Here is a 26,014-nt window from a genome sequence, read left to right on the forward strand (position 1 = left end):
CTCACCCCTTAGGGCATGGTGTCTATGTAATAACTGGCTATCAAAGTAGGGAGGTGCCTGGGAATTCTATTAAAAAAGTAATTCTATACCAAAAGGTGTGCTACGATCATGTGTATCTTATGACTAATGCGGTTCAGTTCTAATTACCATGTAAAACTAAGCCATGAGAAAATAGGACCAAACAACTGAAAGAGCAATGATACTCTGTCCTCTGGGTCACTGGCTCCTGCAGGTTTCTGAGACTTTAACTTTTCACAGGAGTAGAAAATTGCATCTTTCTCTTGTGGGGCATCTCGTGGTTTTCAACTGTCCAGCTTGCAGCTAGCAGCCCAGTGTGTAACCAGTAGGCAACCCAAGCTCCCTAGTTCCTATTGGAACATGTCAACCCCCTTTTAGGGCTCCCCTGTTGACCTATGAGAGAAGGATCTTTATCAGGAGACCTTGTCATTGGAGTAAATCTCCTCTAGCGTTTTCAAGGCCGTGGTCTTTCAGAAGCAGATTATCGGGCTGGTCTTCCAAGAGCTCTGGGTGGCTTTGAACTATCAACCTTTTAGCTAATAGTGTAGTGCTTAACCATTTGTGCCATATAGGAATTCCAAAGGGAACCTAAGAATCCTTTTTCAGATTTAAGTAGAATGTCCAGACCATTTAGGAAAAATGTTTTCCTGTCAGAACTTATTCGGTGTAACGCATTAAGTTCTGGGTGCTAGACTAAAAGCGTGTGCAGGGACATAATGATAGTGGGAAAATCTCAACAACAAATCCTATGAATGGTAAAGAATTGGATAATTTACCATAGAGAAGTAAATATTCAGGAATATGGGGGGATGTCCCTATGGTCCTTTGAAATAGAATAAGAAGAATCTTGTTCGTCCCTCCAGACAGGATAACATTTATATTTATTTCTTACAGTGATTCTTTCAGCAACTACTATTCACACATTCATTTTGCACTTGAGAAAGCTGAGGCAAAACGAGTGTTACAAAACTCTTTCCATGCCATAGACTCTTTAGGGAGTATTACTAACTAGTAAGTATTGAATCGAAACCAATGAAATCAGACTCCAGAAGCCAACTTAGCAATCTGTTATGTAACATATTAATTCAACATAAAGAGTTCGCTGAGGATAAGGACTGTCTTACTCATCTTACTCATTGTGGACTCCTATACTAGGATCTGGCACATTCTATCAATCAAGGGATATTAATTAAAAGATAAAGCAAACGATTTTCTGAATAATCCAGCTGCCGAACAATGGAACAGGCTTGAATTTGTCATCTTCAGGGCTATTCAGACAGAAGCAAAGTTGAAGGATGATTTCTCAGACATCTAGAAGGTTCTCTATTGATGGAAATTTGAAGTAGAAGCTATGAGGTTGTGTGCTTCTGCAATTTCTTGATAAAATCATTAAAATACATTTTCAAACTAGCTTCCAGCAAAAAGTATTTCTGTCCATCTGTGACATGAAAATATCCTAGAATTCTCTGGGCAGAAGATAGTTAGAGCGCTCCTATTACCAATTGCAGGGGTATGGTCACTTATGGAATGGAGACAGTCATTGAAGACAGATGCAAAGACAGGCACAAAATTCTGTTTTCATCGTGCTAAGATGGCCCAGGGTAGTGAGGTAGAGTTAAAAGAGGTGACCGGCCTCAATTCATTGTTCAGTTGTCACAGGCAAAGTAAGCAATTGAAAAGACTATGATTTGGGTGAGGCCTACCTTAGTCTTCCAAGGGACAGCCTTACTGTTCAACACTTTAAAGAGATCTTGTGCAGAGTTGTCCAATGTAGTATGTCACTGGATGTCTTCACTGCTGCGTCCATGAGCATTCATTGTGCATCCAAGAAAATTGAAATCCTTGATAATTTCTGTCTGTAGGGACTCATTTATTGAGGATATTTGCCTCCCTTAGCCCCTAATCCAAGTTTGTAATTCTTTTCTAAATTTCTAAAATTTCCTTCCAAAATAGCCGGAGCCTATTTACAGGGCCTCTATCAATGCATTTCTGTTGATCATGATTTGTAATGACCCAATGTGATAGAGTAGGATGGCCTCATCTAGTTTCTAGGGCTGTACATCCTTAGGGAAACAGATTGCTGTCTTTCTATCACAGAAGGACAGACCAACTGACCTTTCAGGTAGCAGCAGATTGCGTCACCACTGCTCCGTCCAGGTTCACTGCCTCCAGGCAGGCTACATTGTTTGTACCTGCACCATTAGCCCAAAGGGTGGCCCAGTCGTGATTGTTTGGACTGATTTGTAAAAGTCTCAGACATTCAGGCTTTGGCATCTATGTCCATGTGTACAAGGCTACCCATGAAGCAGAAGAGAACTCGGGATGACTGTAGAAGGAAATGAATTGTAAATAAGGGCAGGTGATTGATGCCTTAGGGCCAGCTGTGTCCATTAGACTACATTCCATGGAGGAACTCTAAGGATGCTGAGAATTGTACATTTTAACCTAGATTTCAATGTTTCGAAGAATGCATCGTATATGGGGATTGAGTACCTTTTAGACATACAAGAGTAAGTGCAAGCATATTACTGCATAATTACAGAAACTTCTCTTAAACAAAATGGTCAACAAGTGAATATCTTTCTACACGTCCTCTAACTAGGGCTGAAATTTCTGAGGTGGCATTTCCATGTCTGCAGCCTTTGCCTAATGAATTCTGGTTTCTTCAATTTATACCATGTCAAAATGGCAGTTCAAGCAACCTTAAGTAACTCAAATGCTGTTCCTTTTAAATGTCATGTGAGTTCTGGGAACAAACAATATCTGAAGGGGCAAGATCAGCACAGGAGGACACAGGGGGAAGGCTTCCTATTTAAATTCTCATGGTACAGCCCTTGCTCCCCTAAAAGAATGAGCAGGCACATTTCATAATGGAAAAAATTCCTGAGAGCAATTTTTCCTGGCTTTTTCTCTCTGATACAGCTATCAATTCCCTTAAATCTGCTTCCTAATAAAACCCACACCCTGGCTTTCGTGTGTCCTTAGATAAAACGCTATCTATTCCTTTGGAATTCCCAAAAGGCAAGTCACCATGTCTTTCTAAGCTGAGCTCTCTTCCTTGCATTTAATTTCCCAGCCCATCCTTTCGAAGCTACTGTTTTGATCAGATCTGGGTTTTTGAAGGTGTTCTTAGGCGATGAAGACAAGCATATTCCTCTGAGAACTTGTCTCCAGCCATCTACAGCTACAGCTACATCTACAGCTGATCAGAGACATGTTTAGACAGGTTTGGTTTGGAATCTGCACACGTAACTAGGAACTGGAGGCCTAGTAGTAATACTTTTTGACTTATGCTCATGTAAGGATCCTTAGGCATGGCTTCCCAGTCAGGAAGGATGTATAACGTTGATACAGCTACAATATGTTTTCTTCATTCCAAATTTGGCCCCTGACGTCAAGGGTGTGCTGTTAAGAGAGTGTTTTCTAGAGACTGCCTTCTTTAGGTGAAATACTGACTGTGTCACTTGTGGTCCTCTCACTTGAGAAAAGCCTTATGTAAAAACAGGAATAATAAACATATATATATATATACATATATATATATATCTCTCCTAGGGTTTTTAAAAAAATAGATTATGTAATGTATTGAAAGGGTTTGCATGCATAGTATCTGGGAATGGTAAGAATGCAATAATATAAGTTATAACTTGTATTACCACCACTCCAAAACTGGAATAAAAGCAAAATAAAGGGGACAGAGGGTGTGTCTTAGAATTAGTGCCTAATAAATATGGAATGGACAAATTTTTTAACATTTATAATTTTGTGTCTTTCATAGATAACAAGGTGAATTACTGTTGATTTCTATGCAATCAGTGAAGGAAATCGATTGAACCACCGACTGTTTATACAGTCATCTCTTGATGAGTCTTTCAGGTGTGGGAACATCTTGACTATTGTAAATAGTTCTGCTGTGAACACTGGGGTACATGTGCCTGTTCAAGTCTGCTGAGTAAAATCAGCCAGCCATTTACTATGTGGTTTCAGTAATATGAAGCATACAGAAAGGTAATATAATATAGAGCTCAGAGCTTAATAATGCTTATTATGGGCAGGAGGCTGGGGGCAGAACAGGAGGAATAATTATTTCTGAAGCATTGAGATTTTGTTTCTAACCTGGAAAATTTGGTAAGCAATATTGATGATGATTTTACAAAAGGTTGGTGCAGTTTATCTCACTGACTTGTGTAGGTTAAGAAAAAGTACTATTGTATTTCTACAACATTAAGGGGAAAAAAGAAAGAGAAGACAGAGGCTAGATAGGTGGCCCCTCACAAAGATTTCATAAGAAGCTTTCTTATGCAGTAAGGAAGTTGGATTACATGGGCTGGATATTCCTGTCCAACCCTGGGTTTATATGACACTGACTCTTTGATATTTAGAGAAAATTACAGCTGGTAAGAATAAAACAGAATTATTAAACCATCAGATGAAAAAAATCTTAGAATGTCCTCTCGATGCTGAAGGTGAATTGAAGTGCTCTGATGATGTGCGGTGTGAGTTATTGCCCCCATGCCACAGAAGGTGGCCACAGGCAGTAAGATGGACAGTCGAGAAGTGACTTGCTATTATCATCGTAGCCCATTTGGGATTTGCATTAAACCCTGGCCAGATGCGTCACCTCTACTAAGAAATGGCTACCTCTCAGAACAGGATCCGAGAACCAGTTTAAATAACTCAATGACTCATAGGAGAGTTGTTTTTGTGCAAGATAATTGCATAGGTTTGACCCAAATGAATTAGATTTTACATTTGCTTGGTGATATTCTTAATGTTTTTACATACAATATGACATTTAATAAATTGTTTTCTATTGTGAATAGATTGAAGATATTCACAACGAATCTGTTTCCCATGCAATGATTCATACACATTTGGTTTAATGTCATTTGGTTGCGATCTTCATAAAGTAGCATCACTTAACCCTCTACCACCGTGTTTCCTGCTTTTATTCCTCCTTCTCTCTTAACCCTTCTGAACTCTGTCCTTGGGCAAATGATGTCCCTTTAAACTCAAATGGTTGACTATTCTAAGGTGTGTGTACCTCCCTAAGTTATTGTTCCCAATATAGACCTGCCTATTGTTTGGCTGAAAAGTGAAGCATGGGGTGACTAAAGGGTGATGAAGGGTGCTACTTATGGGGACCTCACTAGGATCCATTTGACCAGTAAGCTTGGTCTTTTCTATGATTTTGAGTTTGGGTCTGTATTTTCTCCCACTTTATCCAGTATCTTCTAATGCAATCCCTTTCAGAGCAGGTGGGGGTGGTAGCTCAGCACCATCTAGTTCTTGTCCCCTCAGGATGACCCTATGTACTGCAAAAGGAAACACCATCTGCTCCTCCATCATTCTTAGAATTGTTATGTTTGAGGCCATTGTTGCAGGTGCTGTATCATCTGTCTCCTTGAGGTTGTCTTCTTCTTTTTTTTTTTTTTTGCTGTCCTTTTACTGTACCAAGCATGATGTCTTTTCCAGTGACTGGTCTCTCAAGAGTAAGATGTCCAAAGACAAAGTCTTGCATCCTCCCATTGAAGGAGCATTCTGGCTGTACTTCATCTAAGACAGATCTTTTGGCAATCCACAGCACTTTCCATATTCTTTGCCAGAATCATAATTCAAATGCACTGATTCTTCTTTAATCTTCCTTATTCAATGTCCAAGTTGGACATGACAACTAAAATTACTCTAGCTTGCATCAGGTGCATCCTAGTCCTAGTGACATCCTTGCTCTTCAATACTTGTGCAGAAGATTTACCCAATGCAATGCTTCCTTTGATCTCTTGACTGCTACTTCTCTGAGCATTGATTGTGGATTGAGGCAAGATAAAATTCTTGACAACTTCAACCTTTTCTCCATTTGTCATGATGTTACTACCTATTAGTCCAGTTGTAATGATTTCGGTCTCCTTTACATTGAATTGTATTCCCTACTGAAGGCTGCAATTCTTGATCTTTAACAGCAAATACTTCAAGTCCTCCTCACTTACAGCAGGCAAGATTGGGTCATCCACATATCATGGTTTGTTATTAAGACTTCCTCCAATCCTGATGCCATATGATTCTTCATATAATCCTGTTTCTCTGATTATTTGCTCAACCAACTAAATAAGTTTGGTGAAAGGATACAGCCCTGAGGCAAGTTTCCTGATTTTCAACCAGGCGATACTCCTTTTTTTCTATTTAAATGACTGCCTCTTGATCCATGTACAATTTCCCTATGAGCACAATGAAGTGTCTGGAATTCCCTTTCTTCTCAATGTTATCCATAGGTGGTTATGATTAACATAGCCTAATGCCTTTTCATAATCAATAAAAAACAAGTAAACATTTTTCTGGTACTCTCTGCTTTGAGCTAAGATCCATGTGATATCAGCAATGATAATGCTTTTACTGGTCCTTTTCTGAATCCAGCCTGAATTGTCGGAAGCTCCCTGTTAACCATTTTATTGCTGCAACCATTGTTGAGCTGTCATCTGCAAAATTATACTTGCACGTGATATCATTGATATTCTTCTACTATTTGGGCATTCATTTGGGTCATTTTTCTTTGGAATTGGTAAAACTATGGATCTCTTCTGTTGGTTGGGTTGGTAGCTGACTTCTGAATTCCTTGGCATATAATATAAATTATTTTCAGTGCTTCACAAGTGTGGTGAAACTTTTCATCTGGTAGTCCATCAAATAATGGAGACTCGTTTTGAGCTAATACCTTCAGTGTAGCTCGGACTTCTTCCTCAATGCCATCCTTCCTTGAGCTTATGCTGCCTCTTGAAATGGTTGAATGTCGACCAGTTTTCATAGTGACTGTATGTATTCCTTCCATCTTTTTTGATACTTCCTACATCATTCAATATTTTGCCCATAGAACCATTCAATATTGCAACCTGAAGCTGTAGGGTTTTTTCCTTCAGTTCTTTCCACTTGAACTATGCTGCATATTGTTTTCCTTGTTGACTCTCTCACTCAAGGGCTGTGCACGATTCATTTTAATGCTTTGTTATGTCTTCCCAAGCTGACCCTTGAAGTTTTCTTGCTTCATTATTTCTTCCATTCTCTTTAGCTACTCTGTGTTCATGAGTCCGTTTCCAACTCTCCTCTGACTTCCACTTATTTCATTTTTTCTTTTTTCAATGACTTTTTAATTTCTTCATGTATGGTGTTACTGATGTGGATAACATTAAATCTGTTGTTAAGATGTTCTTGAAAAGCCAGGTGAGATATACCCAATATTGTATTTTGGTTCTCCTGGACTTGTTTTAATTTTCTTCAGCTTCAACCTGTACTTACTTATATGTGAGCAACTGGTAGTCTGTTCAATAGCCAGCTCCTGGTCTTTTCCTGCTTGAATATATTTAGCTTCGCCATTGTTTCTTCCCATAGCTGTAGTCAATTTGATTCCTGTGCATTCCATCTGGTGAATTCACGTGTGTCGTCATCATTTTGTTATGGAAGAAAAGGTACTTGCAATGAAGAGATCTTGACAAATTTTGCCATGGAATCTCCAACCTTCTATCTTGCACCAAGGCCATGTGTTCCAACTACTGTCCCTCCTTTGTTTCCCACTTTCACCTTTCCATTCTCAGTATTTACCAATGCATCTGGATTGCATGTTTCATCAAGTTCATCATCACCAAATGATGGCCAGTGCTTACATGAAATAATAGTTGTATTAAGTGGTCTTTCTTATAGGTGCATAGATATTTTCCTAGTACTAGCAGCTTTGTACTTCAAGATAGCTCTTGAGATATTCTTTTGAAGGTGAATACAACACAATTCCTCTTGAAGGTGTCATTCCCGGCATAGCAAATCATATGATGGCCCAGCTTGAGTATATGGAATACTAATCATTATGACTATTTCAATTTTCTTAGCTTCATCCTTCATACCTTTCTTGTTTTTGATAAGTCATAGATGTTTGCAGCCCTATCTACTCATTTTGAGTTGTTGCTGTATCAACAAATTAAGACCCCCACAGGTTTGCTTCATCCATATCATTAAGGGTGACTATGCTTTGAGGAGGTAGCTGTTCCCCAATCATATCTTGAGTGTCTTTCAACCAGAGGAATTCATCTTTCAGCACTATATTATACAGTGCTCTACTGCTATTCATAAGGCCTTTATAAAGTTGCTAGTCCCCTCAATAGTGGATATCTTATTCCTTCTTCTAGTCTGTTCTTAGTCTAGATTAAGAACACTGAAAACTATCCATCATAGGTGAACCTGCTAGCATTTGAAATACCCGTGCCATAACTTCCAGCATCATTGCCACATATAAGCCAATACAGCCCAACAAAATGACAGAGAATTGATGTCAATTTGTTATGGCAGTACTAATTAACTAATTTAGTAATTGTTTATGCAGTTTGCTTCCATAAAGATTTAGAGCCTCAGAAACCTTATAAGAGCAGTGATGACGTGTCACCTAGGATCTCTAAATCAGAATTGCCTCAATGGCAGGGGTTGGTTAGGATATGTGTGTATATGTGTGTATATATCTATGTATTTCTACCTTTTGCATAGATATATTCTCCTAAATGTTAAAGAGTAGAGAAATAAACATGTAGTTTTGAATCAAAGATGAACAAGACCAGATCCTCTGCCTTCAGGGGAATTCAAAACCAAACACACACACACACATACACACACACAATCTTTTTTTACGGAAAACGAGCATAATTTTTTCAAAATCCTGTAGAAGACCCTCATAGAGGTTGTGTGTTTTCATTTCATGGCAGTAAACTTACTTTGCTTACTTTTGGGACCGGGAGAGGGAGGATGTTCTCTAAGAGGAGCTGAGAGGGAACCAGGCAGAGGAAGGCTGCTAGCTGTAGCAAAGACGAGTTCCGTGTTAGCACCACTCTGTGTGTTGAAGGGAGAGACTCTAAGTCAAAACCAAACTCATTGCAGTGGAGTCAGTTCTGACTCCTAGTGCCTCTGCCGGACACAATGGAACTGTTGAGACTGTCAACCTTCACAGGAGTAGAAAGCTTCATCTTCCTCCTGAGGAGTGCCTAGTGGTTTCAAAGTGCTGACCCACTCTGCCACCAGGGCTCCTCTAAGGGAGAGACGTGGGCCAACTACAAAATGTTGTTGTTGGTCCGTGGTTCTCAACCTTCCTAATGCACGAGCCTTTCATATAGTTCCTCATGTGGTGGTGACCACCCAACCATAACATTATTTTCGTTGCTACTTGATAACTGTCGTTTTGCTACTGTTATGAATCCGGTGACCCTTGTGAAAGGGTCATTAAACCCCCAAAGGGGTCGTGACCCACAGGTTTAGAACCAGTGTTGTTGATAATATTTTTTAATCTACCATTTATTGTTTGGTTTTCATATACTAAGCCCAGTATTAATATATATAATTTATATCTATATTGGTTCATTTTAGTTATTTCATACTATATATGCTTTAGTTCATTTAATCTGTCCACCAAACCTATAATGAATTGCTTGTGTCCCCATTTCAGGATACAGGAACTGAAATTAAGAGATTAAGCTACTTGCCCAAGATTACTCAAGTGGTAAATCTAGATTTGGCCCCACACCTCAATATCTTCTAGCCCCCAGTCTTAACCATCTCATTATATAGCCTTCACAAATAATTTCAGTTTGACAGAGAGACAATTTGATATCTAAAGGATGGGACAACAAACAGGTAACATGTGGACTTTCTGGATAAATAAGCAATAAACAAAGCTCTCAATTTAGCCAAAACGCAGAAAAGAGTCACAAAAGAACTCAGCCTGCTATGTTTCAGCACCTGCTCCAGGGCTCCGTTTACAGAAGTGGGGAAGTGGATTGGGAGAGAGAAGCCAGCAGTATAACCTAGAGGTGCAAAGGTCCTAGAGGGAAGGTCTTGTGGGTGCATCAACTTGGCAAGGGTCCAAGGACAGGGAAGGGCAATGATCAGAGCGAGGTCTCTTGCATACGTGGAATGAGGTTCAGTAAATAGGCACAAGCATAGATTGAGTCAGCCTTACTCTTTGATGAGTAACAGAGGGCTTGGCAGGGCTGGGCTCTGTTGTTTTAATCTCTGAGTTGTTAAATACACACATCTGAGGATGTTTGGCAACAATGAATTAGGACAGGTTCCTGAACGCCCCAGAAGCATCTCTCAGAGTGTTAGTAGCCTCGACTCTGTAGATAAGCACACATTTATAAGACGATGAATTTTGCATTGGAAGAATGTGACTCTTATCTTTGGACTCAAGATCCCTTTCCGTAAGAGATTGTGGAATGATTTTTGAGATGTGCCCTCACGCCTGCTTTTGCTAACAAATGTACAGTAAACTGTGGGTAAGTCAAAACTGGGGGAGGTGGAAAGAAGTCAGCACAGATAAACTATCCAATGAGCAAGGTGAGCCTGGATTGACTTTTGTTGGTTTACTAAGCTGAGTGAACGCTTCCTCATAGGGGATGTGGTGAAAATCTAGCGAAATCATTCACTGCAGATGAGTGAGTAAACACTAGTAAGTACCTGCTGATCTTGCTTATATAATAATCCAGCCATGCTTGTCAGAGAAGGAAATGCATTAAAACGAGTTATAGAAAAGATGTAAGACTACGCCTGCGAGACCCTGAAAAACAGGGCAGTCCTGTTGAGTCTGGGCACTCACAGATTCCATTGTGTCTATAAATCTGGCTTCCACTTCCTTGATCAGTATGTTGCTAATGATCATTCCAGAGACATTACTTTGACTGCTTTCAAAGAGAGACATGAGTTACCTGCTCCACAATGATGGTCACACTGGATGCTGTGATGCCTGTTTTGCTTAAATACGAGAAAGTGCTACCTAAAAATCAAGCACAGTAAAATGCTCAGCATTTGAGGAGGCTTCTGTTCTGGAAGACAAGTTTGGCAGTGTATCTCCCATTTATATCTGTTTGCTTGTGCGTCTTTACAATTCCATGGCAATTTTCTTGTCAGACTACCAATGAAAAGAGGTGACCTTAGAGGACAGGAACACAATGAGGACTTCTGGGTTGCCGGGTGTGTATAGACGCACAATCTTAGTGACTTCTCTGAAATCTTGAGGACCATCTTCATTGGTCTCTCTTGTTTGGTGTGTACTGGTCCTTGTTCCTTTATTTTAAAACAGGTTTAATGGTATAATTCACATACCATACAATTCAGTAGTAAAGCCACATCAAGAAGAGTTGTATAATTGTCACCACAATGAATTTTAGATCATTTTTATCATGGGTTCCTTTTCATGGGATCTTGTGAAAGCATTCTGTTTGAGTTGGTGTATATGCTGCATACTCAAATACTGGAGCTGCATCGAGAATGGACATCTGAATTCAAGTTATTTGGGATAAGACACTGTCGTTTCCTTGCTTACCTGCTCTTAGATGTGAAATTTAATTCATTTTAATTATCTTTCATTCAGTCAGCTCTTAGAACCTTACTTGAATTTCTACGATTGAACAGGTATCAGTTTATAATCTAGCAAACCCCAAACCACTGAGCTGCAGACCTTTCAGCTAGTAGCCATGGACTGAACCACGGTACCACCAAGGCTCTCTTCATAATTCATCAGAGGAGACACATGCTTAAAACTAATGGCAATATACTGCGGAACATGCTAATATAGGAGGGCCAATTAATGATGTACAAGGAGATTTCCAGAGATGATGACGAATGAAAATCAAGTCAGGAAAAGAATTATGAGCAATGTCAAGTATGAGTCAGATGGAATATGAGCAAAGGCTTTTCCAGAAGAAGGAATAGCATGTGCAGAAGTACAGAGCATATAGGAGGCTCTGAGAATGGTGAGCAGTCTGGTGCAGTGAGTCTAATGAAGAAAGAAGGACTTGTGTTGGACAGGCTTGGTCCATGAGTCACTGATGGCTTGGTGAAACTAGAACGCTACTCCAAAGGACTCTGTCTTATTCCTCTCCCTTTGTAGAAAATATAAAATCAGATTCCATATGTCAATTGAAATGGAAACACTGCCTAATTTTAATTTTATTAAATATAGTACATATGATATAAATACATTTGATAAAAAGGATGGGCAATTACTTCCAGCATATAAATTCAAAGAGAAGATAGACCAAATATATTCTATTTTGTATTCTATTCACCCAGACCTAACACACACACTGACCTGATGCAAAATGAGTTACAAAATTAGCAAGCCATATCTGTGCTCCCTAAGTAGTCTATGTAATATATCATCTAATAGTGGGATAAGTTGCAGGTCCTAGATGTGAGATCAAATCTTAGGAAAAGAAAACATAAAAGACGTCAACAAATACTTAGGGACTTGTGCAGCTCAACTGGGTACATTTCCCCAGGCATGTTGGCAAGGAAACAGTTGGAAGCCAATGGAAGGTCAGCTTTCAATGCCTTGAACGCAAGAGACATCTAGAGAAACTCTATTTCTTTGGCCTTGTGCCTAAGCTCTCTCTTTATCTCTTCATATTTCAGGGTTTCACAGGCGAAGGAGCCTTGTGACAGGAACCCTGATGACATCGCAGCCTATGTATTGAGCTTCTGATTGCAAAGTCAATGGTTCAAGCCCATCGATTTTTCCACATATGGAATCACCTGCTTGGTGGTAAATTAAATTTTTGTTTGGTGATGCTGTGAATTAGATATTGGGCTGCCAATTGCCAGGTCAGTGGTTTACATTCACTTGCTGAATGTATATAGATAAGGTTGTCTGCCTCCTTAACTATTTATTGTCTTAGTTACCTTGCATAAGGTCACCATAAGTTAGAATCAACTTGACAGCAGTGGGCTTGGTTTTTCTAAGTAATACACAGAGCAGCAGTTCTCAACCTGTGAGTCGCAACCCCTTTGGGGTCAGATGACCCTTTCACAATGGTCACCCAATTCATAACAGTAGCAAAATGACAGTTATGAAGTAGCAACAAAAATAATTTTATGGTTCCTCACCACAATATGAGGAACTGTATTCAAGGGTCACGGCATGTGGAAGGTTGCGCACCACTGATACAGAGGATTTTTTTCCCAGTAAAATGAAGGCATCAGGGTGACACAGACTGGCATTAGCCACTGTAACACCATCTTGTTGACTGATGAATGCACTACTGCTTTCCCCCTCCCATATCAGAAAGACCCACTATTGATTGATTTTAGAAAGTACCCTTCTGTTCTCAAAATCAAAACATTGTCATTAATGTTCCTTTTGATGTCGTAGCCAGGATTTTACTTGTGTTGGTCCTTGTAGACTAGAAAAACAAATTCATAGGCATTCATACGTGTATAAGAAAGAGCTTTATATACAAGAGCAATTGAATATTGAGAAAACCTCCCAGCCCAGTCCACATGAAGTCCATAAGTCCAATATTAGCCTATATGTTTTCTAACAATCTATAAATTCCTCTTCAGATTCATGCAGCACATGCAGGAAGATCACAGGACAGTGGATGGAAAGTTTTGTGGATTCAATGGCAGTAGGAGCCTCTCAGGGTTGGCAGGGGTCTACAAGCAGCTCCTTCAGCTCCAGGGCTCTAGCTCCATGTGTCTTGTCCACAGAAATGTCTTGCAGGGCATGAGAATGTGTCCCACCTCCAGCGAGCTATGTATCTCCTTAGCGCCTCTAAATGAGGGCATCAAGCTGTGACCTGATTGACAGGCTAAACTCCACCCCTTCATTCTTGTTTCAAATTGACAACAGATTATGTAACTATCACATTACTCTTTTTATTTTATTAATCAGGATGTTATAATCAATGCTATACCCTGAAACACTCACTAACTCTAAAGACTAATAACATTAATTTTGCTTTCTGCTTCTGTCCATGCTTGCTTAAGTCCTAGACAAATGATAAATGAGATTTTGCCTTTCAAGATGGGCTGAAGTGTCCACTTGGGACTGCAACCAAAGAGTCACTTTTAGATTCTCACCATCCCGTTATAACCAAATAAAAAACTCCTTTAAATTTCAAGACATTATAGTGGCTGTCATTTATTTGAACCTGTCACAAGTGCTAGAGCATTTGATTTTCTGGTTCCCACTGGTTGCTACCACTGGGTGTTTCAATATTCTTCACCAGCATTATAATCCAAATGCATCTATAAGCCAGTTTTCCTTCTTCATTGTCCAGTTTCACATGCATATGAGGCAATTGAAATACTATGAACTGCCAGAGATCAAACAAGGCTGTCTGGAATATAGCCAGAATGCTCCTTAGCAGTGATGATGGCAATACTCTGCCTCATGGCTTTGGACATGTCACCAGGAGATACTAGTATACAGAACAGTGAGGAAAAGGAAAACCTTCAATGAGATGGATTGACACAGTGCTTACAAGAATGAACCCAACATGACAATTGTGAGGATGACAAAGGACCAAGCAGGGTTTCATTCTGTTGTACAGAGTTGCTATGAATAGGAACTGATTCAATAACAGTTAGGCTGGGAAGCCTTCAGAACTAAACCAGTGACACTCATTGAGGGAGCCCACATCGAGTTGACGAGAACCTGAGCCGATGAAGAGAAGTTATGTGAGCCTGTGAACTGGTGCATAGTGCTGCAGACTTTCTGGAGGGCCTGTCCTGATTTGACTTTGCTGATGGATGCGGACTCACAAGGTTCCAACAGGAATGAAGATTCTTCACATCAAAGAAGATGATTGTCTCCTCAGAGCACTGGGTTGTTGTAAGTGGGCAGTATAGAAATTGCATACCCAAAATTGGGTGGGATAAAGGCATGAAGTGGCTGGCTTACAAACTTTTATGGGGGGGGATATATTCATAGGATTATAGGATTAAGGTATAGATGTTACTTAACTGTGATTGTTAAGGATAGGGTGATTTTTGTTTTGTTCACTTATAAAATGTTATGCTTAAATGAGGGTGGCACATTTTTGAATGATATGCATTTTAGTTTTATCCTCTTAGGTACAGATATGATTTTATTATTGCTTGTTTGAAAATTATATATATGGCCAAAGAATTGTATACAAGTGCTAAACTAGCAAGGGGAGGGTTGTGATAGTTAAGGTTTATTGTGCCAACCTGGCCAATGAACACTTGTGGGATTAATTGAAGGGCAGAAAGATAAATGGTTTGGCAAGTCTCACCTTTCTGGTCTCTTGTTCTCTAGTGGTTGGGCCAGTGTGAAGCTGCCTTAGCTAGTTCTCTGCCTCAGCTGGCCAACTTCCTGTGAGACATCCCTGAGGAGAAACCACATGGACCTATCCTGATTACAGCCGTGGGTGCAGGAGAAGCCGCGTGGAGACCCTTGCCAGTGCTGAGATGCTTATATGCTCACTGCTTCAGTTTTCTTCCTGCAGTCAGCATCATTGTGTGTGTTTTGTGAGATTGAGGAGGACTTTGTAGATTGCTGTTGGACATATGGACTAATGTTGGGCTTAGGGGCTTGGACAGCACTGGGTTGGGATGCTTTCTTAATGTAGACTTACCCTTTATATAAAACCCTCTCTTATAAAATATGAGTGTCTATGAATTTTGTTTCTGTAGTCTACCCAGAATAACACACTCATATATGTATAGGATAAAGTTTTATATCAAGAAATAATCTTATGTCAAGAAGGTATTTCAGCCCAGGCCAGCTGATGTCCAGGAACCTGATGGTTGCGGGAGACCTCTTCGGACTCACAGAGATGCAGGGCCGTGATGCAGGAAGGTGAAGTGTGGGCAGGAAGATCAAGTGCTACTGGGTACAGGGTGCAGAGTTGTGTGGGATCCAAGAACAGTGAAACAAGGCAGGGTGGTGACAGTTCTTAGAGTTGATGGCCCACCTGGGGCCACCCCTCATGGCAGGTATGGAGACTGAATATGCAGGAAGGCGAAGGGGTAGGGAGGGAGGGTGAGGTATTCCAAGCTTCTCTCTTACAAGAAAGTCACACGTCCCAGGAGGCATCATCAGCCTGTGACCTGATATGCAGGCTGGACTCCACCCCTACATAAGTGTTAGCTGACCTAAAATCTGCCACATGCACCTAACTAACTTGTGGTGTTAGCAGAAAAGTTCTTATAAAACCTAGCCCCAAATTGACCTAATATCCACTGCCAAAAGTGGAGTAAATCTAAAGGATTCAGTTCCCAAATAAGATGATTCAGATACATGTATTTAAGGTAAGTCTATTTTATTTGACATATGAATGAAGACATAATGGGGCAGAATTATTCAATAAGGCATAGGTTATCTGGGGAGAAAGATGGGTCTCTTGTGAATGGATACACGAAAAGTTATTTCAAAATCTCCAGGCAGATTCAACATTTTCCAAAATGTGCAAATTTAAGTTTGCTGTTAGTTTTCCTGTGGGGAGAAAGTGGCAACAAATGAGAAACCCGGAAGTTGTATGCATTTCATTCAAACTTCACCAACAAACTAAAAAATGTACCCGCATGTTTGTAATAATTGATGTTTTAAAAAGGAGTGATGATAATCAGAATATTTTAACAACTGACATTGAGTGCATAAAGTTGATGTTCAAACTATATCTCAATCAATTTGTATTCTTGAAAATAGGCTCTATTATGTTAATGAGTTTTTTTATTTAAAGGAGATGCATGTAGAAACCCATTTCATTTATAGGTTCTGGAATTTATTTGACCTACCGCACTCTCTTTTCATAAAAATATTACTCAGTGCCACCCTGGCAATTAAAAACTTTTACATTAATGTGCATGATATAGGATGAAGCGTAGCCATCTGCTTGTTCAGCCTCCTTGGATCATGTCAGCACCCTCCAGGGGCCAATATTTTCCAGATTGGAAAGCAGTATAATAGCAATTTTTCTTTTCATTCAACTATAATCAGAGCAGTTTGACATACATACTAAATTCCCTTTTTAAATTTTGTATATTTTCAACATATTTGAAGTTAGTGGGTTACACATTGGGCAGCTAACTACAATATCTGTGGTTCAAACTCACCAGCTGCATTGTGGGAGAAAGATGAAATTTTCGGCTCCAGTAAAGATTTACAGCCTCAGAAACCCACGGGGACTTACTGGGCCACGATGGGTGAGCTCTGGTGGTGCAGTGGTTACACGTTAGGTTGCAAACTGCAAGGTTTGCAGTTTGAAACCACCAGCTACTGTTCAGGGGGAAAGCTTGGGCTTTCTACTCCTGTAAAGAGTGACAGCCTCAGAGACTCAGGGGCAGTTCTACTCTGTCCGATAGGATCACTATGAGTGGCATTGACTCAATGGCAATGAATTCAGATTTTTTATTTACAGGGTCCCTATGAGTTAGGGTTAATTGAATGGCAGTGAGTCTGCTTTTTTTATTTGGGTGACTTTGTACCGGTCAATAGAGATATTGACAAAGCCAAATAATTGGTGAAGTTAAACAATAAACGCAACTTATTCTAACAGGTATGACGTGTCCTGTCTAGAAGAGGGGTGTTCTTGGTCCCTGAAAATGATCAATCATGAATTTTGAGACTCTTTGGTGACTCTTCTTCTTCATTTTCTTCTTTTTTGTGTGTTTCTTTTTAGAGGGAGTTTAAGCAAAAGAAAATTGAAATCCATGACCTTTGATTTTTCCCTCAACTCAGAGGATCTGGAATTCTTTGATTAATTCTTGCAATCAGAATATGTAGGAATAAAATGACAGCAGAAACTTACAAATCATATAAATTTGGAGAGTTCTATTTCTTAGGGTCAAAATGTCATGCTTCATATATTTCCTATGCTCAGGCCACATCATTTAATTGAAGTATATTTATCTTAACACTTTAAGCATAGAAAAGATGTTTCAATACTTACACCACTTCAGAACAAAAGAAGCATTCGTTGGCATACGTTTGGCCATCAGAGCCACAAATTGGTGCATAGATTTCATGACATAGTCGTTCTTCTCCTGGTGGTAACTTTTTATATTGACTGCAATCAACCTGGGGGAGGGGGGAAGCATATTAAAAACATCCATTTTTAAAAATGAACTTTATCTTTAGAACTTACTATTTTCCAATCAAAGTGGGAGGGCTCCCATTGCATGTTGGAAATCCTGGTTGTGCAGAAGTAGAGCAGCTTACAATGTCTCTTGATAATTACATGCCACCATGATTCCACTTCCCCTCCTTGCTTGCTTGAGCCCAAGCGCCAGCATTTAGGTCATACAGTGTGAGCAGAAACTAATTACGTGTTGAACATTCATTAACCCTTTTATTCTTACACAGATACAAAATTTTGAAAAATGGCTTGCACTCATGCCTGCCAGATAGTAAAATTTATCTTCTTAAACCAATTACTTTCCATAGAGGGGGTGGGTGGGGACAAAGAAGTGAAAGAAATTGTTCAAATTGGAAAGTCACATGGCATAGCTTGGTTTATAACCCAAATTACTTTATTGCTGGTTTAAAGTGTTGTTTTTTTTTAAATCACATTTAGATTTTTCTCAACAATAGTCATTATTTTCATTGAGTTATGACTAAAAAAAAACGACAATCTTCATTCTCTAAGATAGAGAATAGTCATGGGTGGGAATCAGTTAACATTGTAAGAATCACGACTTCTTAATAAGCCTTACTGTGCTTTGAAGCCTTCTTCAAAATTATAATCTTAAACTTTATAATAATTTTAATAGGTAGATACTGTTCCCTTGTCCCACGTGATCATAGAGTTGGCATTCAAGCCCCAAATTACGATAGCTACAATGCTAGGTGTCCCCTCACGTGTTCTATCCCTTCTACTTTAGAAATATGGCTTCTTAAATGCAACTACATTTTCTACTTCAGAAATTGATCTTCAAATATATAAAAATATTTAATATTTCTAATTAAATATCAAATATTTCTCTTTCTAATACTTATTTTAAATTTACATAAAAGTACAACTTTCATACCAAAGTGATGTACTGACCTGTTTTCTCTGTTGGGCACATCCTACATCTGGCAAATAAAGAGAGAGAGAGAGAGAGAAAGTTAGACTCTGGAAGAACCTAAATTTTGAGGGAAAAAGCATCCTTTCATTTATCTTTTTGTTCTTGAGTTTCCCCGAAAATCGTGCACTCTCTTCAGAACGATGCAACACTGTGGTACTAAGGGTGGACTCTCAACACAGATCTTCTGGCCTCCTTTTTGGAGTGAGATATAGATGTAGCCAAAAAACCCAAAATTTTAAAAAACCCAAACTGTCATGCTAAGGAAGGGATTTCCCTATTTTTTCCTGCCTCATAACCAAGGCTCAGTAAATTTTGAAAAAGCAGGTGAGTTTCATATTCATGAAGATGTGGACATTGGCCAGTGGTTGAAAATACTAGGATGGAAGATTTCTCTTTAATAGAGGAATAATGTAATAACTCATTCCACACAATAGGTTAGCCTGTTAGATAAAGAATTGAGGTCCCCACAAACAATGCTACCAAGTCAAGGCAGGGGATTAATGACAACTTCTCAAGGATCTTACAGAAAATGTTTTTATGAATAAGAATTTGGCCTTACGTGATCATTAAGAAGTCTGCTCTTATACAATCTTGTAATTTATTGGTCAAAAAAACTCACTGCTCTGGAGTCAATGCTGACCCATAGCTCCTTGCTTTGGGTTTCTGAGACTATAACTGTTTATGGGATTAGAAAGCCCAGTCTTTCTCTCATGGAGTTGCTGGTAGTTTCAAACTGCTGACTACGGGGATCACAGCCCAAAGTGTAACCACTACACACAAAATACATTTCAAACATATTATCTATGTGATGAGAAAACAAAAAACGGAACCCACTGCCATCAAGTCAATTTTAAGGCACAGCAAACCAAGATGTCAAGAGAGCATCCCAACATTATGTGGACAGAAATGGCCGTGGAGCTGTTGCTATAGCCTAGGAGCACTTTCAGGAGGGTGATACTCACTGAGGATGATCGCAAGTTTCAGGACCAAGATTAGGACAGAGGCTTTCGATGTCATGGTAAGAAGCGGCCAAGGACAGTCAGGTGGAGGCAGAAAGAATGACTCTCTGGTGTCTGTCCAACCGGCTTGGGTCCTGCCTTATATCTTTCTGGAATCTTTTCCTCTGTTGCGAAACAGGTTTTATGAAAATAGATTCCTGGAATAAGACAGAAACTCCTGTGAAGCTGTGGGAATTCTTTTCTATGAAAGACGGTTGGTTGCACATGACATTTCTATAGCCAATAAAACTCACTAAAACCAGGATTATTTTTATATGCCACTGCCTTACATTTGCAAGTGTTTGAAAATTTATGAATACTTTCATATCTGTTATAAAATGTTACTTCTAAAACCAATCTGTTGGGCACTTGTTAACATTTTCTTTTACCAATGAAAAATTAGATTCCTGAGGAATTTAGATAATTGCCCTGGGTTTATTGTATATTTTTTATTGGAATACTTTTTCTGAAATAGCATGGTAGCTTTCCTGGTTCTACCATTTTTACAGGCTGGCTGTGTGTTAGACTGGGTCATTTTTCTTCCTTAGATATAGTAATGAACTGCATTGAGGAGGAGAAAATGACATTTACAAGAACTTAAGGTGGGGGGAATATTCAGGCATGAGTAGAATGATATACAATTATTTGCCTTTGATAAATACATTTTGAAATAATTTTATCCGAGGATAAAAACAAAAGAGAGATTCAAATATTGTATGGTTTAAAATCCGAAAAGGCGTGATTCGTGGTTGCATTGATTCACCCTCCTTAATCTATGTGCTGATCAAGCAATAAGAGAAGCTGGACCATATGAAGAAAGAGGAGGCATCGAGATAGAAGAAGTTTCATAAACAACCTTTAGTATGCAGACAGCACACACAGGTTTGCTTACTGAAAGTGAAGAAGACTTGAAGCCCTTTAATATAGATCTTTCTATATGGATCACAACCAAATATAAAAGAAAAAACAAACAAATAATCTTCACTGGACTAAAAGACAACATCATTATAAATGGATAAAAGATAGAAGTTTTCAAGAATGTCATTTTGGTTGGATCCACAATCAATGTTAATGGAAACAGCAGTGAAAACATCAGATGAAGCATTACATTGGGTAACTCTGCTGCATAAGCTGCTTTACAGAGTTTAAAAGTAAGGATGTTACTTTGAGGACTAATTTGCGCCTGACCAAGGTCATAGTGTTCTCTATTGTCTCATATGTATGAATAAGTTGAACAATGAACACGGAAGACCAAAGAAGAATTGATGCATTTCATTGAAAGTACTATGGACTACCCAAAGGACAGACAAATCTATCTTGGAAGAAATACAGCCAAAATGTTCCTTAGAGGCAAGGATGGAGAGACTTTGCCTCATGTACTGCGACCAGTCCCTGGAAGAATACAGCAGGCGTGGTAAAGTGGAGGGGCAGTGAAAAAGAGGATGATCCTAGATGAGAGGTCAAGATCACAAAAACAATTGTGAGGATGGTGCAGGACTGGGTGGAATGTCATTCCGTTGTATTGAGAAACAAAGTTTCTAATTCTGTCCAGACATACTGACTGTTGCAGAAAGACTGGGCATGTAGGTCCCCAAGAAAGATGACTGGGGAATTCTAAGTATACCTTTAAAAACAGGTGTAACTAGTGGCATTTTCAACTGCTAGCAAGCTTGATTGTGGCTATTATACTTGAACATTAAAACCCATAGAGAGGAGGGACTGGTCCATGGTCACATGCTAGTTTTTGACAGATAACATAATAGAACTTAGGTCTCCTGACTTTGTGGGAAACAGAGGAATGGGAAGAGAGTGTATGCGAACAAATTCTTTATCCTCATATTTTAAGAAATCTGGCAGGCCAGAATTCTGGGTGGAGGGAGGCCTTCACATTTGTGGTTAGAGAGGAGTCTCCATCACTTTCTCATTACCAAGATTGATATCCACAATATCCTCCCCTAATAGTGCTACCATAAAGTTAATTCTTACAAGCACATGGCTGAATACTATCTTGCTGGCAGCCTCATCTCTAGGAGCAGACATGTTGCATTTGCTCTCCCTTCTCAGGCGACAGTCACTCACCTTTACCTGTCCCCCAGCACTGGTGTTAGGTTACTCCTCCAATTAACCCAGGGGCATTTAGGGATAGGGTACACTCCACTTTGTTACCTATGCAGGAACCTGTAATTAGAGGGGCATGTGTACCCAAGAGTATATCAGCTGATGTTGAGAGTACAATATTCTCTCTGTGCGTGGACCTGCCTCTTGAAGTCATGCGGGAGGTGAGCACCACAAACCTTTGGTCTGTCTCTTAATTTCTTCCCTTCAACTACACAACTGCCCCTCAGGACCCATCTGGATGTGAGGCTGGATCTCACCTGACCCTACGTTTACTATCTCCTCAGGATGTCATATTGTCCCAAGGGTGCAGTCATTTTGATCTTTTACTACCACTGTGCTTTCCTTTGGTAACCCACGTCTCCTTCCTTCCGTTTGCCCACAGAGGATTTGCATCTCAGATCTGTGTCTCTGCTCTGCGTGGAAGACTTTCCTGCCCACCGCCACATGTTTGGGTCCTTTTCCTCGTTGACAGGGAGACCAGCAGTTTGAACTCACAGGATGCAGCATGGGAGAAAGAGATGACAATCTGTTTCTATAAAGATTGCGGCATGAGAGCCTGCAGAGGGCTGCTCTAACCCATCCTAGGAGGAGCTCTGGTGAGTTACATGACCAGCTGCCAACCCCAACCCCAAGAATTTTGAACTGGCCAGCCACCCAGCAGGAGAAAGATGATTACAGAGACATGTTTACGCATATTTTGCATCAAATACACACATGCAAGTATACTGGGGGACCCTAAGAGCAATACTTTTAAATTACCATTGTAAATGTTTTCATGTACTCCACTTCTGGAATGGAGCCTGCACAAGAAAGGAAGCTTTCCCATCCTACCCGGGTGCCCAGTACAGCATATTGTACAAAGTAGTCAGAACTCCTCTAGTACTCAGTGTAAACGAGCACTTCTCTATCCATGACCACCACTCGTCTGTCAGCTTGTCATATGTTGGTTAGATGCCGGAAGCTATGCCCACCTGTATTTCAAGCAGGGTCACCCATGATGAACAGGTTTCAGCCTGTTCCAGACTAAGTACACACTAGGAAGCAGGAATAGGCTGTCCAGTTTTGAGAGATTAGCCACTGAAAGCCTTATGACTAGTAGTAGAACCGAGTCTGAGTAGTGCCCAAAGATAACCCCTCATATCGGAAGGCACTCAGATTATAACTGGGAAGAACTACCTCCTTGAAGTAAAGTCAAGCCTAATGACAGAAACGGAGCAAAGCTTTCAGGACCTTATTTTCAGATGGGTCATGATTCAAAATGAGATAAAGCAACAGCACACATCCATTAAGGATCATAATGAAGAAGGTATGAAGTATTTATCTAGGAACAGTGGAAGTTGTCCGGAATGAAGGGAATGCGTGAAGGCTGATGTAGGAGGCATTGCTGTGATGAAATGGACTGTGACCCTTAGAAGGTAGTGGTTTGTGTTGGGTTGGCCCACAGACTTCACAAAAGTACAGCCATTATTCTGGTTGTTGAATATATTCTTCTTTACCGTGGCCTGCTTCCCAGGTCAGAATGACAAAGGGCATCAGAAGCTTCCAGTGCTCCTGTATGGAACTCAGAACCAACTGGGTGGCTAACCTCGGAAAGGCCATGATTTATTCAAGCGTGCCTTTTCAATGGGACCCCAATCCTGGTTATGCAATGGGGCCTCATCATAACTATGTGATCAAGTTAATACAAATGTTGGACACTTCCTGGATGGTGAAAGACATCAACATCGAGTTTGGAAACATTCCCAGACCTCATCATGAAGCGGTAGCTTGAGCCAGCAGATAAAGTGCATGGTGTAGACTTGGTGGTATAGGGGTTACGCGTTAGGCCGAGATCCTCAAAATCTGCAGTTCAAAACTACCAGCTGTTCTGAGGGAGAAAGCCTGGGCTTTCTACTCCTGTAAACAGTTACAGTGATTGGTATCCTGCAAGGTTCGTGGGGGAAGTTTTAAATTTGCAGTCAGTAGGTAGAAGCAAGTGTGTCCTGTGTGCTCCTGAGCTTGTGGCTGGCACTTGGAGCTCGGGGGACAGTGTCTGGTGAACTTGTGAGATGTGACACACAGCTATGTGTGTGCAGTTGGTGTCAGAACTGATTGAGGAGTGGAAATTGGGGAATTCACATATTTTCATTGTTGGAAACACAATCATGGGATTTTGAGATTCACACAGCAAACTTGACTTGTAGAGAATGACTTATTGGCTTCCTTTGTTAGCACCCTCACACATCCCATTTGTGACTGCAGTCTCACTCCTTGTGCCTAAACCGTGCCTGCTCCTAAGTTGTTCAGGTTTCTCATCTACCCTGACGTGTAATTATCTCCCACATTCTTTCTCTTGCTGAATTCAGTCTTCTGTGGTTCCTCTTATTTGTTCCTTAATTGTTAACTTCTGGAGAGTGACTGTTCTCTGTTCCATTTTATTGACCTGAACCTTAATTATTTGCTTTTTTTGAATGCTTTGCTCATTCCTATTTCTTCTCTTTATTATTTTTGCTCTTAACATTTGAAAAATCTATTTGAGCATGCATTCCCAACTCTTTTCATTCCAAGATCACAACTTCTTTTTCAGCTAACTTCTCTTCAGTTGCTTTTTTTTTTTTTGCTTCAGCTGCTTCATTAGTTTGAGTCTATAATTTTCAGAATTAGCTCCTTAATTTCTACAACCTTCAGAGTTGGCTCCATACATTGCTTAGTTCCATGGCCCGAATTGATCTTGGTTTTAAACTTGACCTCAAAATGACCTGCATTTTAAATTTAACTCTAATGCAGACCCACTGTTGTCCCTGATTGTTCTGTTGAAGATGTTATGTGAATCATGATCCTAAAGACAGAATCTATAAAGTTGTGATTTATTTAGAACCTAGTGATCGAATATCTAAAAGAAGCAAGCTACAACTGTTTGTGTTTCTTTTTCTACCACTTTTCTTTTATGGAGAAGACAAGAGGCATCCAGGATGGTCATAGTTTCCCTCTTTCTCCTTGACTCTGTGAAGACCAGATTGCTACAGGTCTCCTTTTGTTTTCTGGAGCCCTGGTGCTCAGAGGTTAAGCATTCAGTGGCTAACCACCGATGAATCCAATCAGTGGATTTGGCCAGGGGAGAAAGACCTGTCAACCCTGCCACATGGGGTTGAGTCATTAGGAGTTGAAATGGATTCAATAGCGCCTAATAGCAACCACAACCGTGCATTGTCAGGCCCATCATAGAGGTGGGCTAGACCATCCTGTGTTCCTATCTGGGACAAGACTGACTCATCAGCATGCAAAGAACTTAGAAAATGAGGGCCAGGAAAGTAAGCAAGGATCAATCTGGGTTACAAAACTTTCATGAGCTCCCACTGCCCATTAGAAGAGGATACTATTGTCCATGTTTTCTTGATCCCTAAGTAGTGCCTACATTTGACAGGTATAGAAGCTAATCAAGCAACCTCAATCAGTATAGTAATGAGTGACAGAAATGCTGCACTAAGGTTGTGATCAGGAAGACAGCAAGGGGTGAGGCAAGAGAAGAGAAGCGATGAAAAGAAACAGACAGAAAGTCTTCTTCCTAGGAACGACATTTTTTGGAATGAAGTAGTTTCTCTTTTAAGGAATTGCAGAAAAAGGACCAATATGAGGAACTAAAACAGTCCATTATAAGGAACTAAAACTAGTTTTTGGTGATGCTTGCTGATTAATAAGTTAAAGACTTGGGAGAATATGGAGTGTTGACTGGTGTGTTTCTTAAGAACCATTTTAGGGTTTTTGTACAAACTTTTCTCTGTTCATGAAGATTCTTTTTAAAGTTATTATACCTTTATCTAAGAAATAAATATCAGTACAAGTGCAAATAAACTCTCCACGGAGATTCTTTTACTGAGTGAAAGCCATTCAAACAGTGAGAAATGGGTTTGAAATGGGGCTGGGAGGTGGCACAACATCTTTAGCCAGGCAACACTGACAACGCCGATTCTGATTCTCACCTGGCGTATCTGCCAAGATGAGGGAGAGGGCAGTCAGAGCGTGGGAACGATGAAGATGACAACGAGGATGTCATCACTTGGTATCCA

The 26,014-nt window shown here is 40.0% G+C and overlaps 1 protein-coding gene across 1 annotated transcript; it reads right to left on the bottom strand.

Annotated features, from left to right (window-relative positions):
* Window positions 1–16,085: 16,085 nt before the first annotated feature.
* On the bottom strand, window positions 16,086–21,890 carry LOC115873537 (serine protease inhibitor Kazal-type 9-like). Its single transcript, XM_045284720.1, has 4 exons — window positions 21,779–21,890; window positions 18,831–18,859; window positions 17,736–17,863; window positions 16,086–16,279 (listed from the first exon to the last, which is right to left on the bottom strand). Exons 1-4 carry the CDS (start codon window positions 21,888–21,890, stop codon window positions 16,234–16,236), a joined length of 315 nt encoding a protein of 104 aa, XP_045140655.1. The 3' UTR covers window positions 16,086–16,233.
* Window positions 21,891–26,014: the final 4,124 nt, after the last annotated feature.

The sequence above is a fragment of the Echinops telfairi genome, unplaced genomic scaffold, assembly GCF_000313985.2.
Source record: "Echinops telfairi isolate 266 unplaced genomic scaffold, ASM31398v2 ScPeMD7_7469;HRSCAF=8507_0, whole genome shotgun sequence".
Classification (NCBI taxonomy): Eukaryota; Metazoa; Chordata; class Mammalia; order Afrosoricida; family Tenrecidae; genus Echinops; species Echinops telfairi.

What these genes read in the sequence shown, in the direction of transcription:
- LOC115873537 (XM_045284720.1), bottom strand. Translation starts at nt 21,890, where the DNA reads ATGTCTGCTCCTAGAGATGAGGCTGCCAGCAAGATAGTATTCAGCCAT. An exon ending in TATTGTGGATATCAATCTTG is followed by an intron (nt 18,860 to 21,778) that starts GTAATGAGAAAG and finishes TTTATTTGCCAG; the next exon opens with ATGTAGGATGTGCCCAACAG. An exon ending in GTGCCCAACAGAGAAAACAG is followed by an intron (nt 17,864 to 18,830) that starts GTCAGTACATCA and finishes CCCCTCCCCCAG; the next exon opens with GTTGATTGCAGTCAATATAA.